Source organism: Salvelinus alpinus, chromosome 21 (assembly GCF_045679555.1).
Source record: "Salvelinus alpinus chromosome 21, SLU_Salpinus.1, whole genome shotgun sequence".
Classification (NCBI taxonomy): Eukaryota; Metazoa; Chordata; class Actinopteri; order Salmoniformes; family Salmonidae; genus Salvelinus; species Salvelinus alpinus.
The window spans coordinates 20195020-20213072 of NC_092106.1; the positions used below are offsets into that span (position 1 = coordinate 20195020).

Genomic DNA, 18053 nt, shown 5'->3' on the forward strand with positions numbered 1-18053 from the left:
CAGAAATCAGTGTCCTGATTCAAGGGATAGGTTTGAATACATTGTCTGTACCCTTGCACAAAGTCAAACTTATATCTGACCTAGTGCAAAGTGAGGTTCACCTTGGGGTGCGTCCCTTTGTGCCCGTTGATGGTGTTCATGTGATTTTGGGTAACAATTTAGCCGGTAGTCGTGTCTGGCGTGATGCATCTCCTCTGGCGGTTTCTCATACCCCATCCCATGTAGGGATTATCGATAAAATTATACAGAGATTCCCGGAGGTATTCTCTGTGCGCGCTGTGACTCGTGCTATGAGCCGTGCTGACACTACGGTCAAAACAGAACATACACAACACATAGCCAAACAGTTTGATAATCCATTAAATGATTTACCTTTGCCTATGTCCTATAGTGATCTTGCTGATCCTACCTTAGAAGGTTTATTTGATCAAGTACTTCCGGTTGAAGAGGTAAGGAGTACTGCCCAGGGTTACTACATTCAAGATCAGTTGTTGGTGAGGAAATGGACACCTCACAGCAAAAGTTTTGTGGGTGACGCTATTGTTCAGATCATGGTTCAGATCAAGTTTCGAGATCTAGTTTTGACAACATCTCATGACATGTCTGGTCACTTAGGGGTTAGTAAAACCTATGATCGAATTTTGCGACATTTTTATTGGCCTCGTTTAAAGAAAGACATTTCCGCTTACATCAAAACATGCCATGTTTGTCAGCTAACTGTGAAGCCTAATCAGATGTTAAGGCCAGTCCCGCTACAACCTATTCCTGTTACAGGCCAGCCATTTGAGCATTTGATTATTGATTATTGATTGTGTTGGACCCTTAACCCATTCTAAAGCTGGTAGCACCTACATGTTAACTGATGTGTCAGGCTACGAGATATCCTGCAGTCTATCCACTTTGCAACATGACCACTAAGTCTGTTGTGAAGGCTTTGTCACAGTTCATCTCAATTTTTGGAATACCTAAGGTGATTCAGAGCAATCAGGGTTCCAACTTCACTTCGCACATATTTGCACAAGTCTTGCGACAATTGTGTGTAAAACAATCAGAACAGTGCTTATCATGTACAGAGTCAAGGGTCACTTGTGCGTTTTCATCAGACATTGAAGCCATTGTTACGTGCGTACTGCACTGAATTAGAACGTGACTGGGAAGAGGGGTTACCCTGGTTGCTACTTGCTGTTAAAGAAGTATCACAAGAGAGCACTGGGTTCAGTCCTAATGACCTTGTTTTTGGTCATACTCTGCGTGGTCCCTTAACTTCTTTCAGCTAGGGGGCAGAATTTTTATGTTTGGAAAAAATAACGTTCCCAAGGTAAACGGACTATTTCTCAGGTCCAGATGCTAGAATATGCTGCATATAATTGACATATTAGGATAGAAAACACTCTAAAGTTTCCAAAACTGTCAAAATATTGTCTGTGAGTATAACAGAATTGATTTTGCAGGCGAAAACCTGAGGAAATCCAACCCGGAAGTGCCTTTTATTTGGAAAAATCCCTGTTCCGTTGCCTGCCCCTCCTACATTTAAAGGGGTATCAACCAGATTCCTTTTCCAATGGCTTCCTCAGGCTGTGACCAGGCTTTAGACATTAGTTCCTGCGCGCGAGAGAGCTCAACATTTTCTTTCTCTGTAGTATTGAATAGGTTACCGTCCAGTTGAAATATTATCGATTATGTATGTTAAAAACAACCTGAAGCTTGATTATAAAAAACGTTTGACATGTTTCTACGAACATTACGGATACTTTTTGGAATTTGTCTGCCTTTCAGGACCGGAACGAGCCTGTGGTTTTCTGAACATAACGCGCAAACCAAATGGCGGTTTTTGGTTATAAAACTAATCTTTATCGAACAAAAATAACATTTATTGTGTAACTGGGAGTCTCGTGAGTGCAAACATCCGAAGATTATCAAAGGTAAGCGATTCATTTTATTGCTTTTCTGACTTTCGTGACCAAGCTAATTTGCGGCTAGCTGTTCTTACTGTTTTGTCTAGTGATTGATAAACTCACAAACGCTTGGATTGTTTTCGCTGTAAAGCATATTTTCAAAATCTGACACGATAGGTGGATTAACAACAAGCTAAGCTGTGTTTTGGTATATTTCACTTGTGATTTCATGATTATAAATATTTTTAGTATTATTTTTGAATTTGGCGCTCTGCAATTCAGCAGTTGTTTATGAAAATGATCCCGCTAAAGGGATCTGTGCGTCAAGAAGTTTTAAAGGATAACTCCTTAAAGGAGGATTGGAAGGTGGTTGAGCCGCTCCCAAATTTGTGTCATATGTTAGTGGTTTCTGACACAGGTTGTATGCAGCTTGTGAAATGGCTTAAGAAAAACTAGCATCCTCTCAGGTGAGGATGAAAAGGTTGTTTGACCGGCGAGCTGAGCCGCGACAATTTAGTCCAGGGGACCAGGTTCTGGCCCTGCTGCCCATTATCGGTTCTCCTTTTCAGGCCAAATTCAGCGACCCATACACTGTGGTTCACCAACTGTCCAATCTGAACTATCTGATTGCTACCCCTGAGCGCAGAAAGGCGAATCAGCTCTGCCATGTCAATTTGTTAAAGCCCTATTATGCTTGTTTGTCTTCTGAACTGGCTAAATCAGAACTATGTGCTAAAACTAACGTGGTTAGTCTTGTTTTGGTGGAATCTGTTGATCTGAGGTCAGCCACTCCACCTTCACATACAGTGGCAGAGTGTGATGAAGAGGGGGTACCGGGCCCTGATGGTATTTTACAGGGTAGGTTGATGAATTTAGAGTTCCTTGCAAACTTGGAGAGTTTGTTGGGTCACCTGTCTGATGATTGTCAAGCAGAGTTAACTGATTTGATCACTGATTTTGTTTGCTGACACACCTTCTCGTACACATTTGGCAGTGCACGATATTGATGTTGGGGATGCTGTTCCCATTAAACAACGTTTTTATCACGTCACGTTGGAAAAGCTAAGTCCCTTGGACTCAAGAGATTGAGTACATGCTAGTTGATGATATCGCTGTTCCATCATTCTCCAGTTGGGCCTCCCCATGTCTCTTGGTGAACAAGTCAGATGGTTCTCTTAGATTTTGCACTGACTACCGGAAGGTTAAGTGTGACAACCTGACTGTTACCCACTCTCAAGGATGGTAGATTGTGTTGACCAGGTTGATGCTGCCCGGTTTGTCAGCAAGTTTGATTTGCTGAAGGGTTACTGGCAGGTGCCTTTGTCATCAAGAGCTCGTGAAATATCTGTTTTTATTACTCCTTCAGGTCTTTTCTCCTATACGGTCATGAGTTTTGGCCTACGCAACGCTCCTGCTACGTTTCAGCGTCTTATGAATATGGTGATCTCTGGCCTTGAAGGCTGTGCTGTTTATCTAGATGATGTGGTTGTTTATAGTGACACTTGGGAGCGACATCTGGTGCGGATACGTACTCTAAGCGTTTAGCTGATGCCTGTCTCACTGTGAACTTAGCCAAATGTGAGTTTGCCCAGGCAACAAATACCTACCTCGGCAGAGTGGTCGGGCAGGGTCGTGTTCTCCTGGTGCGGGCTAAAGTGGCCGCTATCGACCTGTTTCCACCGCCCACCACCAAGAAGGAGCTGCAACGCTTCCTAGGTATGGTTGAGGATTTATCGGGGGTTTTGCTGCAACTTCTCCACAGTTGTAGCACCTCTGACTGATCTGTTGAAGAAGAGGGCTGATTTCATTTGGTCTTCCTGCTGTCAGAGTGCTTTTGAAAATGTGAAACTGCTTCTTAGCTCTGACCCTGTGTTGGCTGCCTCACGATTGGAACAGCCTTTCAGCCTATATGTGGATGCCAGTAATGTGGAGGCAGGTGCCGTGTTGCTTCAAGCAGATGGAGGTGTTGAACATCCTGTTAGCGATTTCTCCCGAACGTTTAACAGCTATCAGTTGAATTATTCAGTTGCCTTAATCTGGGCGTTGCAGCATTTTGAGGTATATGTGGGGTCGGGTGTGGTCCCTATTGTGGTTTACACTGACCACAACCCCTTTCCTGCACACCATGCTTTCTCAAATCGCAGGATTATGCGCTGGTGTTTGTTCCTGCAGGCTTTCCATTTGGATGTACGACATGTAAAAGGTGTAGATAATGTGTTGGCTGATGCGATTTTCCGCGCACCGGTTTAGTCGATCTTGAGACGCCTTTGTTGCGTTAATTTTTCTTTTTCGGTTGGTGGTCTGTACAGGGTTCATTTTGTCCTTCCTGTTGCTCTGGCTTCTGCTCTCCTGTCACTCGGTCTCCAATTCTTTCTCTTACATTGTTGCTTCCAGGTACCGTGGTTGATGAGGTTGGATGGTGTCAGGCGATTTGGTTGGGTTGGGGTCATGGGCATCCTGTGGGCTTCTTACCTTTATGGTTTGTATAGTATTTTGTGTGTGAACCTTTATTAGTTATGGTTTTTGATCAGTTGTATTTGTGTGGTTGTGGGTTTTGTTTTCGGGTCCTTGTTAGTCCCTGATTTTTATGGGAGGGTGTGTTACACCTCCTTCCCTCGCTCTCCCTGTCTCCTTCTTTGTGTTTGTGCTTTTATTTGCAGATTGGGGACAGGTGGAGCTGATTGGGTCATTAAGGTGACAAGTTGCACCTGGGTTTGGGATCAACTAGGAGATAAAAGTTCCTGGTGCCCAGTCCTGGCTCTCTCCCTCCACAAGCACAATTTTGTTTTGTGATCTGGTTGATTATGTTTTTTGATTAGGTGCACCCTTCAACACTTACACACATTTTACCTTCATCCATGCATCTCCATTGCACCCCTCACATGCCTACTTTAACACTTCACAGGTTAGTTTTCCTTTGTATTTTTTTATACATTGTTAGTTATTTAATAAATATTTTTGTTATTCCTTAACTGCCAACGTGTGGACTCCCTTGCTTGTCACCATCTAAGAGCCAGGTAGCTAGGCCTATCGCAGCTCGTTTGCTTGTACTTGCTTATACTGAGAGCTGTGTTAATTATGTAAGAACAAACATTGTGAATTTACTGAACATCAATGTAATGTTGGCGTATCGTTTAAAAGTCGAAACTCATGTTGACATTCATTATTATTGAAGGAGTATGTGGTTCTTAACCAGTTACACAAATCAACAAGGAGTCAATAAAAACCACATTTATTTGAGCAATTCAGCCATAAGCTCTACTCTCGGGACAGTTTTATGTAGACCCTAAAAGTTGGTGGGCACCGTTTGTCACAGTTATAGTGCATTTAATGTATTGTTTAGAGTTGTGTAGTGGCTTCGCTGGCATGCATCTAAAAAAATTGGTTGTTTGCCCCACCATGATTGACATGCTAAAATTACTGATCCCATTATATCTAATATGACAAAGATCCCATTAAAAGTGTGTTCACACCATGTGTGTGTGAGCCTCAGAACTGAGCTACTCTGGGAACTATAAAGACGACAGAATGTTGAGTGACAGCCAACCGAAGGGAGCAGATAAGAGTGTATGGACATCATGTGTCGCTAGTTGCTACTGGTGGTTCACTGCCATTTTATAGATAATTTAATGCTGGTTATGGTGTGAAGTGTAGGTCATCCTCAGATCTGTATTCTCTCCTAACCTCATAAAAGTGTCTTGATGATAGGGCCTTCACAGTAGGACACGTACAGTTGGATCTGTTTGACTAACAGTGTTGTGGTAAGACAGTGCAGTCCATTCTGCTGACTGCATTAGGATGGTTTGGGAGAGTGGTACATAACGAATGGTTTATGTGGTTTTCCAGAAGGTCACACACTATCTCGCTCTCCATCCCTCTCTCTTTCTCTCTCTCTCTCTCGCTCTCATATTATCTCACTCCCTCTCGATTGCTTGCTCTCTCACCCTGCAAATGCATGCAACTCTCTAATCACATTTATTAGACATACTGAATGTAAAAAAGAAAGCTAAAGGAGGATGTATTTCCTTTCATTTCCACTCCAGACTATCCTACCAAGATGTTCTACTCAATTTAAATCATTTATAGGGTGTATATAAACTCAGCAAAAAGAGAAACGTCCTTTTTTCAGGATCCTGTCTTTCAAAGATAATTAGTAAAAATCCAAATAACTTCGCAGCTTCATTATAAAGGGTTTAAACACTGTTTCCCATGCTTGTTCAATGAACCATAAACAATTAATGAACACGCACCTGTGGAACGGTCGTTAAGACACTAACAGCTTACAGACGGTAGGCAATTAAGGTCACATTTATGAAAACTTAGGACACTAAAGAGGCCTTTCTACTGACTCTGAAAAACACCAAAAGAAAGATCACCAGGGTCCCTGCACATCTGCGTGAACGTGCCTTAGGTATGCTGCAAGGAGGCATGAGGACTGCAGATGTGGCCAGGGCAATAAATTGCAATGTCTGTACAGTGAGACGCCTAAGACAGCGCTACAGGGAGACAGGACGGACAGCTGATCGTCCTCGCAGTGGCAGACCATGTGTAACAACACCTGCACAGGATCGGTACATCCGAACATCACACCTGCGGAACAGGTACAGGATGGCAACAACAACTGCCCGAGTTACACCAGGAACGCACAATCCCTCCATCAGTACTCAGACTGTCCGCAATAAGCCGAGAGAGGCTGGACTGAGGGCTTGTAGGCCTGTTGTAAGGCAGGTCCTCACCAGACATCACCGGCAACGACGTCGCCTATGGGCACAAACCCACCGTCGCTGGACCAGACAGGACTGGCAAAAAGTGCTCTTCACTGATGTGTTGCGGTTTTGTCTCACCAGGGGTGATTGTCGGATTCGCGTTTATCGTCAAAGGAATGAGCGTTACACTGAGGCCTGTACTCTGGAGCGGGATCGATTTGGAGGTGGAGGGTCCGTCATGGTCTGGGGCAGTGTGTCACAGCATCATCGGACTGAGCTTGTTGTCATTGCAGGCAATCTCAACGCTGTGCGTTACAGGGAAGACATCCTCCTCCCTCATGTGGTACCCTTCCTGCAGGCTCATCCTGACATGACCCTCCAGTATGACAATGCCACCAGCCATACTGCTCGTTCTGTGCGTGATTTCCTGCAAGACAGGAATGTCAGTTTTCCGCCATGGCCAACGAAGAGCCCGGATCTCAATCCCATTGAGCACGTCAGGGACCTGTTGGATTGGAGGGTGAGGGCTAGGGCCATTCCCCCCAGAAATGTCCGGGAACTTTCAGGTGCCTTGGTGGAAGAGTGGGGTAACATCTCACAGCAAGAACTGGCAAATCTGGTGCAGTCCATGAGGAGGAGATGCACTGCAGTACTTAATGCAGCTGGTGGCCACACCAGATAATGATTTTGACCCCCCCTTTGTTCAGGGACACATTATTAAATTTCTGTTAGTCACATGTCTGTGGAACTTGTTCAGTTTATGTCTCAGTTGTTTAATCTTGTTATGTTCATACAAATATTTACACATGTTAAGTTTGCTGAAAATAAACACAGTTGGCAGTGAGAGGACGGTTCTTTTTTTGCTGTGTTTACTTCAGAAATCATTGAGAAATGCTACCGATCATGTGCTGCTATTTCGACTGCACCCTCTATAGTCTATAGCCACCATGGTTATTATCTGCTCCTGCTGGTCATCTTTGAATCTTTGAACGTCTTAAAATATGTACTCTTAAATATCTACCCGCTACAGCCAGAAGAGAACTGTCCACCCCTTGGAGCCTGGTCCTCTCTAGGTTTCTTCCTAGGTTCCTGCCATCTAAGGAGTTTATCCTATCAACTGTGCTTCTGCCTCTGCATTGCTTGTTCTTTGGGGTTTTAGGCTGGGTATCTTTGAAGCACTTTATGACAACTGCTGATGTAAAAAAGGCAATTCATTTATTTGATTGATTGATTGAGAAACAAACTTCATGTTATAAACAGCCTTTAAATGATTTGTGAATGCTTTATAAAGTTGTTTCATTTAAAGTAGGACCAGATGGAGAGACTGGACTCATAGGCCAGAACATATGAGTCACAACATCCATCTCCAGGTAAGACTATAGCATTTTCACTGACAACAACCAAAAACAGCTGACCAAACACAGGGATATGATGGTATGTTGGGAGAGAACCAATTAACCAACAGCTTCTCAGAAACTTTTCTTCTAATACTAATGGAAGGAGGGAGGGAGAAAGAGAGGGATGAAGGGAAGTGTCACGTTCCTGACCTTATTTCCTTTGTTTAGTCTTTGTTTAGTTGGTCAGGACGTGAGCTGGGTGGGCATTCTATGTTTTGTGTTTCTATGTTGGGTTGGTTGTTTGGCCTAATATGGTTCTCAATCAGAGGCAGGTGTTTGTCATTGTCTCTGATTGGGAACCATATTAAGGTAGCCCGTTTTCACTGTTTGTTTGTGGGTGATTGTTCCTGTTCGTGTGTTCCTGGATTTCTGTGTTCACTATTTCGGGACTGTAGCGTCGTTGGTTTTTTCGTCTTTTTATTGTTTTTGTTATTATTGAGAAGTATTCTAATAAATTATGGATACGCACCACGCTGCGCTTTGGTCCTCCTCTCCTTCCAACGACGAAAGCCGTTACAGAATCACCCACCAAACTCGGACCAAGCAGCGTAGTAATGGGCAGCAGCGGCAGCAGCAGCAGCAGCGATATCAGGAGGAATGGATTTGGGAAGACGTGTTGGACGGAAAGGGTTGCTACACATGGGAGGAGATCCTGGCTGGAAGGGATCGCCTTCCATGGGAACAGGTGGAGGCAGCTAGGAGAGCGGAGGCAGCTGCGAAAGGGAACTGGTGTTACGAGGGAACACGGCTGGCAAGGAAGCTCGAGAGGAAACCCCAACAATTTATTGGGGGGAGGCTAAAGGGGAGTGTGGCGAAGTCAGGTAGAAGACCTGCGCCAACTTCCCGGGCTTACCGTAGAGAGCGAGAGTACGGGCAGACACCGTGTTATGCGGAAGAGTGCACGGTGTCTCCTGTACGTGTGCATAGCCCGGTGCGGTACATCCCAGCTCCACGTATCGGCCGGGCTAGAGTGGGCATTGATCCAGGTGCCATGAAGCCGGCTCAACGCATCTGGTCTCCAGTGCGTCTCCTCGGGCCGGCGTACATGGCACCAGCCTTACGCATGGTGTCCCCGGTTCGCCAGCACAGCCCAGTGCGGGCTATTCCACCTCGCCGCACTGGCCTGGCTACGGGGAGCATTCAACCAGGTAAGGTTGGGCAGGCTCGGTGCTCAAGAGCTCCAGTACGCCTTCACGGTCCGGTATATCCGGTGCCACCTCCTCGCCCCAGTCCAGTACCACCAGTGCCAACACCACGCACCAGGCTTCCTGTGCGTCTCCAGAGCCCTGTTCCTCCTCCACGCACTCGCCCTGTGGTGCGTGTCTCCAGCCCGGTACCACTAGTTCCGGCACCACGCACCAAGCCTCCTGTGCGTCTCCAGAGCCCTGTTCCTCCTCCACGCACTCGCCCTGTGGTGCGTGTCTCCAGCCCGGTACCACCAGTTCCGGCACCACACACCAAGCCTCCTGTGCGTCTCCAGAGCCCTGTACGCCCTGTTGCTGCTCCCCGCACTAGCCTTCCTACTGTGCGCCGCCTGCGCTGCCCGTCTGCCCAGCGCCGCCTGCGCTGCCCGTCTGCCCAGCGCCGTCTGAGCTGCCCGTCTGCCCAACGCCGTCTGAGCTGCCCGTCTGCCCAGCGCCATCTGAGCTGCCCGTCTGTCCTGAGCCTTCAAAGCCGCCCGTCTGTCCTGAGCCTTCAAAGCCGCCCGTCTGTCCTGAGCCTTCAAAGCCGTCCGTCAGTCAGGAGCCGCTAGAGCCGTCCGTCAGTCAGGAGCCGCCAGAGCCGTCCGTCAGTCAGGAGCCGCCCGCCAGTCAGGAGCCGCCCGCCAGTCAGGAGCCGCCAGAGCCGCCCGCCAGTCAGGAGCCGCCCGCCAGTCTGGAGCCGCCAGAGCCGCCCGCCAGTCAGGAGCCGCCAGAGCCGCCCGCCAGTCAGGAGCCGCCTGAGCCGCCCGCCAGTCAGGAGCCGCCAGAGCCGCCCGCCAGTCAGGAGCCGCCAGAGCCGCCCGCCAGTCAGGAGCCGCCTGAGCCGCCCGCCAGTCAGGAGCCGTCTGAGCCGCCCGCCAGTCAGGAGCTGCCTGAGCCGCCCGCCAGTCAGGAGCTCCCTGAGCTGCCCTTCAGCCATGAGCTACCCCTAAATCATGAGCTACCTCTAAGTCATGAGCTACCTCTAAGTCATGAGCTACCTCTAAGTCATGAGCTACCCCTAAGTCATGAGCTACCCCTAAGTCATGAGCTACCCCTAAGTCATGAGCTGCCCCTCAGTCCGGAGCTGCCCCTCAGTCCGGAGCTGCCCCTCAGTCCGGAGCTGCCCCTCAGTCCGGAGCTGCCCCTCAGTCCGGAGCTGCCCCTCAGTCCGGAGTTGCCCCTCAGTCCGGAGCTACCCCTCAGTCCGGAGCTGCCCCTCCGTCCAGAGGCGCCCATCAGTCCAGTGGGGTTAATTTGGAGGGTCGCCGTTAAGAGGAGGCCACGGAAGCGAGGATTAACTATGGTGGGGTGGGGGCCACGTCCAGCGCCAGAGCCGCTGGACGTTTTGTTATTATTGAGAAGTATTCTAATAAATTATGGATACGCACCACGCTGCGCTTTGGTCCTCCTCTCCTTCCAACGACGAAAGCCGTTACAGGAAGAAGGGAGTGGTTTCTCACAAGCTTATGACTTGCCTAGTTAAAGTGGAACTGACAGCGTTTTAACTACTTTGCCGATATGAAACAAACAATCATATCAGTCAAAAATATAAAATTCCCAGTGTATGGTACAAAACCAAACAAAATAGGTTCTATTTGACTCAACACTACATGATGTACGCGAAGGGATTGATGGCAGCATTTATGGATGCTTTGTTTGCTGCCTCCATTCGGGATGCACTGTTTCAGTTTCAATGAAAATGACAAAAACGGAGGAATGTAACTAATGCTGGGAATGTCAATACAATCAAACTAGTAAGGGCAATGATCACAAGTAAGTCAAAACGTGGCTAATATGCTAGCGTATCTATTTATGTAGCAAGGTAAAAACACAGAGCCTACCGTTAGCTAGATAGCTAGCTAGCAAGCTGCTAGGAGGACGTCATGTCATTGGAGGAGTGGGTGAGTGACTTTTCCCCCTCGTATATGCCAGCAGCATACCACCCTGCATCCCACTGCTGGCTTGCTTCTGAAGCTAAGCAGGGTTGGTCCTGGTCAGTCCCTGGATAAGAGACCAGATGCTACAGGAAGTGGTGTTGGATGGCCAGTAGGAGGCACCCTTTCATCTGGTCTAAAACAATATCCCAAAGCCCCAGGGCAGTTATTGGGGACATTGCCCTGTGTAGGGTGCTGTCTTTTGGATGAGATGTTAAACGGGTGTCCTGACTCTCTGTGGTCACTAAAGATCTCATGGCACTTATGTCAGGTTTTGGTCAGGACTATTCAGGTTTTGGTCACTAGATGCTCCCATTGCGCCTTTTTGAACCTTTTGTTTTTCCCTTGTTCTAGTTATTGTTTGCACCTGTGCCTCATTTTCTTGTAGGTATTTAAACCCTGAGTGTTCCTCAGTTCTTTGCTCTGTGTTTGTATGTTAGCACCCAGCCCCAGCCATGCTGTGAACATATATTTCTCTAGTTGGATTTTCCAGAGGTACTCTGGTTTTGTTCTTGTTTATTTTTTATTAGTCTTTTGAGGTTTGTTTTTCCCTGCTGTTCTTACAACTTTGGATTTTCTTTGTATTTTGGAGGTTATCCATTTTTTCTCTTGGCTTTACTTTTGACGTTGTGGATTTATATTTTTTGCCTGAAGATCTTTTACCTTGATTAAACCACCGTCTCTAGTACTGCTGTGTCTGCCTCATCTTCTGGGTTCTGCCGACTATTAGTGACTGTTTCTCACACCGGGTCCTGACAACTTATTGTAAGAGTAAGAGTGTTAACCCCGGTGTCCTGGATAAATTCCCAATCTGGCCTTCATACCATCATGGCCACCTAATCATCCCCAGCTTACAATTGGCTCATTCATCCCCCTGTAACTATTCACCAGGTCGTTGCTGTAAATGAGAATATGTTCTCAATTAACTTACCTGGTATAATAAAAATATTTTTTCGGTGGACGTGTCATTTGGTTAGCTAGCAAGAAATGTGAATCACTTTGCTAGCTAGCTACTCCAATTTCAGAGCACTCGTCTGAGTGTGCCAGAGCGCAGAATAACTGATGAATTTACGAATGCACAAGACCCGCTCAATATGACCGGTGTCAGTAAAAGTAGGCAAAAAAAAGTAATAGTTAGTCACGAACCCTCTATATAACATGTAAACAGCCTAACCAGCTCTGCTAGGGCGGGTAAAATGGCCAGTTCTCTCATTTGTGTTTGGAAATAGCTAGCTAGTAAGCTAGCCAACTTTAGACAGTTAGCTTGGGTGCTTAGTTGGGACAACGCATGCATTGGATGCATGCAGAAGGATGAGCAGGCTATTCTCCATAATTTATCAGTGCAATTTTAACGGCCAACTAGCTGAAAAGGTTTGAGAGGTTTTATCTAATGTCCCTTTGTTAGATTTTAGCTCATCTTGCTCTGGCTAGCATTAGTTGTTCATCTTGTTGTTGTTGATGTGCATATAGGGAAAGATAGCCTACCTTTTTATGGTTGTTTGATCAATAGGACTGTAAAGTTTCCAAATGTAAGAGGACTCCGGTGGTATTTAGATACATATTTGCAGAAATCCATTCAAGTGTATTTTGTGGCTTTTGGTGAATGCGTTCTAATGATCTAAAGCCGCGCTGTTGCAACTGCCTGTAAACACACAGTCAAGTTCAAAGTAAATGATGGCAGGCCCTTGGGGCAAATGGCTTGTTTGCATATAGGCCTACTGTACCGCTGATTGGCTATGGTGCACCGGTCTGCATAGAGAGATGTTTTTATTCGTTTTAATTCATTTTTTTATTTCCTGTCTATTAATTGCCCAAATGCACGGCCGCTTTCCCACTCTATATTGCTATAGAATTTTCACATCCCTTAGTATACGTAATTCCCAAACATTCTATGTATGAAAATGTGAAAATGACCATATTTAAGAATTTAGAGGGTGCATATGAACAGATTTTAATACCATTTCATGTTGCTAAAATGCTGTCAGTTTCACTTTAAATAAAGGGGGGAAAAATGTAAAAGCTTACGAGGTCTTAAAAATGGGTAGTTTAAAGTGGAAGTTTAAAAGAGGTAACGCACTGAGACACTTATAACAACATACTCGATAGCTAGCACTCGATAGCTAGAGATTTGATGTGACGGGAACCACATGTTCAATATTGTGATTGGATCAATAAGCATTCCAAGCATGCCCCCAATGAGAGACATCAAACAGGTGTGGTTAACTGTAATCCCCGTTAATCAGTAAAGTTTAGATAAATATCTGAGGAGGAATCAGAAGTGTGTGTTTGGTTAGTACTAGAATGCTGGAAGGTGCCATTGCAGTAGCATCATGCACATTACCTACTAATGGAGCAAGTTAAGAAGGATGTATGTAGAGCAATAATGCCACCTGAAAAAACAGAGATCTCATGTCTGTCAAAAACAAATCCAAAACTGGTCATTATGAATAAAACAAGTAGCATGGATATCAGTTGTCTGTTAGAAGATTGACAGGAGAATAGACTGACTGATCAGTGAGAGGACACTGTTTAAGCAGCACTCACCTGAAGCATACTGTGTGCCAGTCAGTGTTGAGTGCCTGGAGATACTGTTCATCATAGATCCGCTGTCTGCATCCTGCACACACGGGCAAGCTTCTGCCAGCTGTAATACAGTTAGTGGACAGATCAAAGGATGACACGTACAGTTGAAGTCGGAAGTTTACAAACACTTAGGTTGGAGTCATTAAAACTCGTTTTTCAACCACTCCACAAATTTCTTGATAACAAACTATAGTTTTGGCAAGTCGGTTAGGACATTACTTTGTGCATGACACAAGTCATTTTTCCAACAATTCTTTACATACAGATATTTCACTTATAATTCACTGTATCACAATTCCAGTGGGTCAGAAGTTTACATACACTAAGTTGACTGTGCCTTTAAACAGCTTGGAAAATTCCAGAAAATGATGTCATGACTTTAGAAGCTTCTGATTGGCTAATTGACATCATTTGAATCAATTGGAGGTGTACCTGTGGATGTATTTCAAGGCCTACCTTCAAACTCAGTGCCTCTCTGCTTGAAATCATGGGAAAATCAAAAGAAATCAGCAAAGACCTCAGTCTGGTTCATCCTTGGGAGCAATTTCCAAACGCCATGAAGGTACCACGTTCAACTGTACAAACAATAGTACGCAAGTATAAACACCATGGGACCACGCAGCTGTCATACCGCTCAGGAAGGAGACGCGTTCTGTTTCCTAGAGATGAACGTACTTTGGTGCAAAAAGTGCAAATCAATCCCAGAACAACAGCAAAGGAACTTGTGAAGATGCTGGAGGAAATAGGTACAAAAGTATCTATATCCACAGTAAATGAGTCCTATATCGACATAACCTGAAAGGCCGCTCAGCAAGGAAGAAGCCACTGCTCCAAAGCCGCCATAGAAAAGCCCGACTATGGTTTGCAACTGCACATGGGGACAAAGATCGTACCTTTTGGAGAAATGTCCTCTGGTCTGATGAAGCAAAAATAGAACTGTTTTGCCATAATGACCATCGTTATGTTTGGAGGACAAAGGGGGAGGCTTTCAAGCCGAAGAACACCATCCCAACCGTGAAGCATGGGGGTGGCAGCATCATGTTGTGGGAGTGCTTTGCTGCAGAGGGGACTGGTGCACTTCACAAAATAGATGGCATCATGAGGCAGGATGTGGATGTAATGAAGCAACATCTCAAGACATCAGTCAAGAAGTTAATGCTTGGTCGCAAATGGGTCCTCCAAATGGACAATGACCCCAAGCATACTTCCAAAGTTGTGGCAAAATGGCTTAAGGACAACAAAGTCAAGGTATTGGAGTGGCCATCACAAAGTCCTGACCTCAATCCCATAGAAAATTTGTGGGCAGAACTAAAAAAGCGTGTGTGATCAAGGAGGCCTACAAACCTGACTCAGTTACACCAGCTCTGTCAGGAGGAATGGGCGAAAATTCACCCAACTTATTGTGGGAAGCTTGTGGAAGGCTACCCGAAACATTTGACCCAAGTTAAACAATTTAAAGGCAATGCTACCAAATACTGATTGAGTGTATGTAAACTTTTGACCCACTGGGAATGTGATGAATGAAATAAAAGCTGAAATAAATCATTCTCTCTACTATTATTCTGACATTTCACATTCTTAAAAAAAAAAAGTGGTGACCCTAACTGACCTAAGACAGGGATTAAATGTCAGGAATTGTGAAAAACTGAGTTTGAATGTATTTGGCTAAGGTGTATGTAAACTTCCGACTTAAACTGTACATTAGCTTCACAATTTGCATGGCTCATATACTTCATGATACATCACCACCACCACCAGCACCAGTGTTATTCCATGAGATATGTGATATTTCCCACCTCCCTCTTTAAAAGTGACTGAAAACTAACTGATCAGCGTAGCTCCTGAAATCCAGTAAGAGCAAATTGATGTATCAGACAGCCACTCATCAGACCTCTTATCACTACTGGTGGTAGAGGATGTCAATTGATTATTGATCAAGAGTTGATATCTCTGTTTCAGTGGAAAATTCTGTAAAAGTCTGAAAAGTACTCTAATACTGTAGGATTGTAATAATATAAGATCACTGTTGACCCCAAATGACACAAATAGTTTCTATACAAACAAAAACCATAGCATCAGTTAGACAGCAAAAACAAATTCATCAACTGACACTCATGAGCTCAAACGCATAAAATCCCCCCAATTTCAAAATGGAGAGAAATGTACCTATTCTTAATTCAACTGAGTATTAGAAATGTGGGATATTTTCGGGGCATGCAAATGTGGCTTTTTTTCTTTTACTTTAGTTCTTAGAAGTAGCGCTTTGGAGCGGAACCACATTCATCTATTCTACACTGCTTTTGCTTATGGGAGGATTTAGGTGTATGTGTGTGTCTTGAGAATGATCACAATAGCATTTGTTATCCCCAGGTACAGTAAATCCAGAATGGGAGAAGGGTGGATGTGGTATGCAAACAGGAACATGGTGTCAGAAAAATAAATACTATTAATTTGTACAGGATGAATTAGATGAACCAAAATATAAGATTCTGTTTCATATGTGAGCAAAAGAAAGTTTCATCTGAGAGAGAGAAAGAGAGTGAGAAAGCAAGCGAGCAAGAGAGTGAGAAAGATTGAGAGAGAGCGAGAGCAAGAGAACAGCGAGCAAGAGCCAGAAAGCTGCAACAAAGTGCTTGGATCTTCATAAATCGGTTTCCTTGTTTTACATTTGTCAATGTCACTTGTCACTGACTTTTAGGGTTCAGGGAGTCAATTCAACCTTATTCCAGAGGTCTTGGCAGCCCTTATCAAGTCATTGGCTTCATCACAAATAGCACCCTATTATTTATAGTATATAGTGCATAGACCCATAGGGCTGTGGTCCAAAGTGCACTACTCCCTATATCAGTGTTACCTAAACCTGGTCATCGAGAACACCCAACAGTACACATTTTTATTTTAACCCTGGTCAGTCACTATTGTGCTGGGTTGGGAAACACTGCCCTATATAGTGCACTACTTTGACCAGAGCGCTATGGGCCATAGACAAAACAAGTGCTCTATAAAGGGAATAGGGTGCCATTTGGGACGCAGCTCAAAATAGTCGGGTCCAAAATGATTGACATCATTGATAAAAATGAGCAATTGTAACTGTATAAAATAATTTATTACAATACTGAGCTATATTGTAAAAAACAAAAATAACTATTTTAAATGTATTATTTTATACTAATATAATTGCTCAGAGAAAGAGATTTTGTTTAACACCAAGATATTACCCCTGTTACTGTTAATGGTAATGGTGAGAGGTTAGCATCTTTAGGGTCATTTCATTTGTCAAATGCTTTGTAAACAACAGGTGTAGACTAAGAGTGACATTTTTATTTACAGGTCCATTCCAACAATGCAGAGAGAATAATTGAGAAATAAGAGATAAGTAATAACACATAATAATAAAAGTAATAATAAATACACAATGAGTAAAGATAACCTGGTTCTATACACGGGGTACCAGTACCGAGTTGATGTGCAGGGGTAATGAGGTAATTGAGTTAGATATGTACAGTGGGGCAAAAAAGTATTTAGTCAGCCACCAATTGTGCAAGTTCTCCCACTTAAAAAGATGAGAGAGGCCTGTAATTCTCATCATAGGTACACTTCAACTATGACAGACAAAATGAGAAAAGAAAATCCAGAAAATCACATTGTAGGATTTTTAATGAATTTATTTGCAAATTATGGTGGAAAATAAGTATTTGGTCACCTACAAAAAAGCAAGATTTCTGGCTCTCACAGACCTGTAACTTCTTCTTTAAGAGGCTCCTCTGTCCTCCACTCGTTACCTGTATTAATGGCACCTGTTTGAACTTGTTATCAGTATAAAAGACACCTGTCCACAACCTCAAACAGTCACACTCCAAACTCCACTATGGCCAAGACCAAAGAGCTGTCAAAGGACACCAGAAACAAAATTGTAGTCCTGCACCAGGCTGGGAAGACTGAATCTGCAATAGGTAAGCAGCTTGGTTTGAAGAAATCAACTGTGGGAGCAATTATTAGGAAATGGAAGACATACAAGACCACTGATAATCTCCCTCGATCTGGGGCTCCACGCAAGATCTCACAACGTGGGGTCAAAATGATCACAAGAACGGTGAGCAAAAATCCCAGAACCACACGGGGGGACCTAGTGAATGACCTGCAGAGAGCTGGGACCAAAGTAACAAAGCCTACCATCAGTAACACACTACGCCGCCAGGGACTCAAATCCTGCAGTGCCAGACGTGTCCCCCTGCTTAAGCCAGTACATGTCCAGGCCCGTCTGAAGTTTGCTAGAGAGCATTTGGATGATCCAGAAGAAGATTGGGAGAATGTCATATGGTCAGATGAAACCAAAATAGAACTGTTTGGTAAA

General features: G+C 44.7%; 1 protein-coding gene across 1 annotated transcript in view; it reads right to left on the minus strand.

Annotated features, from left to right (window-relative positions):
- LOC139547992 (LIM domain kinase 1-like) overlaps positions 1-18053 on the minus strand; it is a 108467-nt gene that overhangs the window by 73749 nt on the left and 16665 nt on the right. The window contains exon 2 of the mRNA XM_071357264.1: positions 13661-13760. Coding sequence (XP_071213365.1) covers positions 13661-13760 — 100 coding nt within the window. The remainder of the gene's footprint in view (positions 1-13660; positions 13761-18053) is intronic.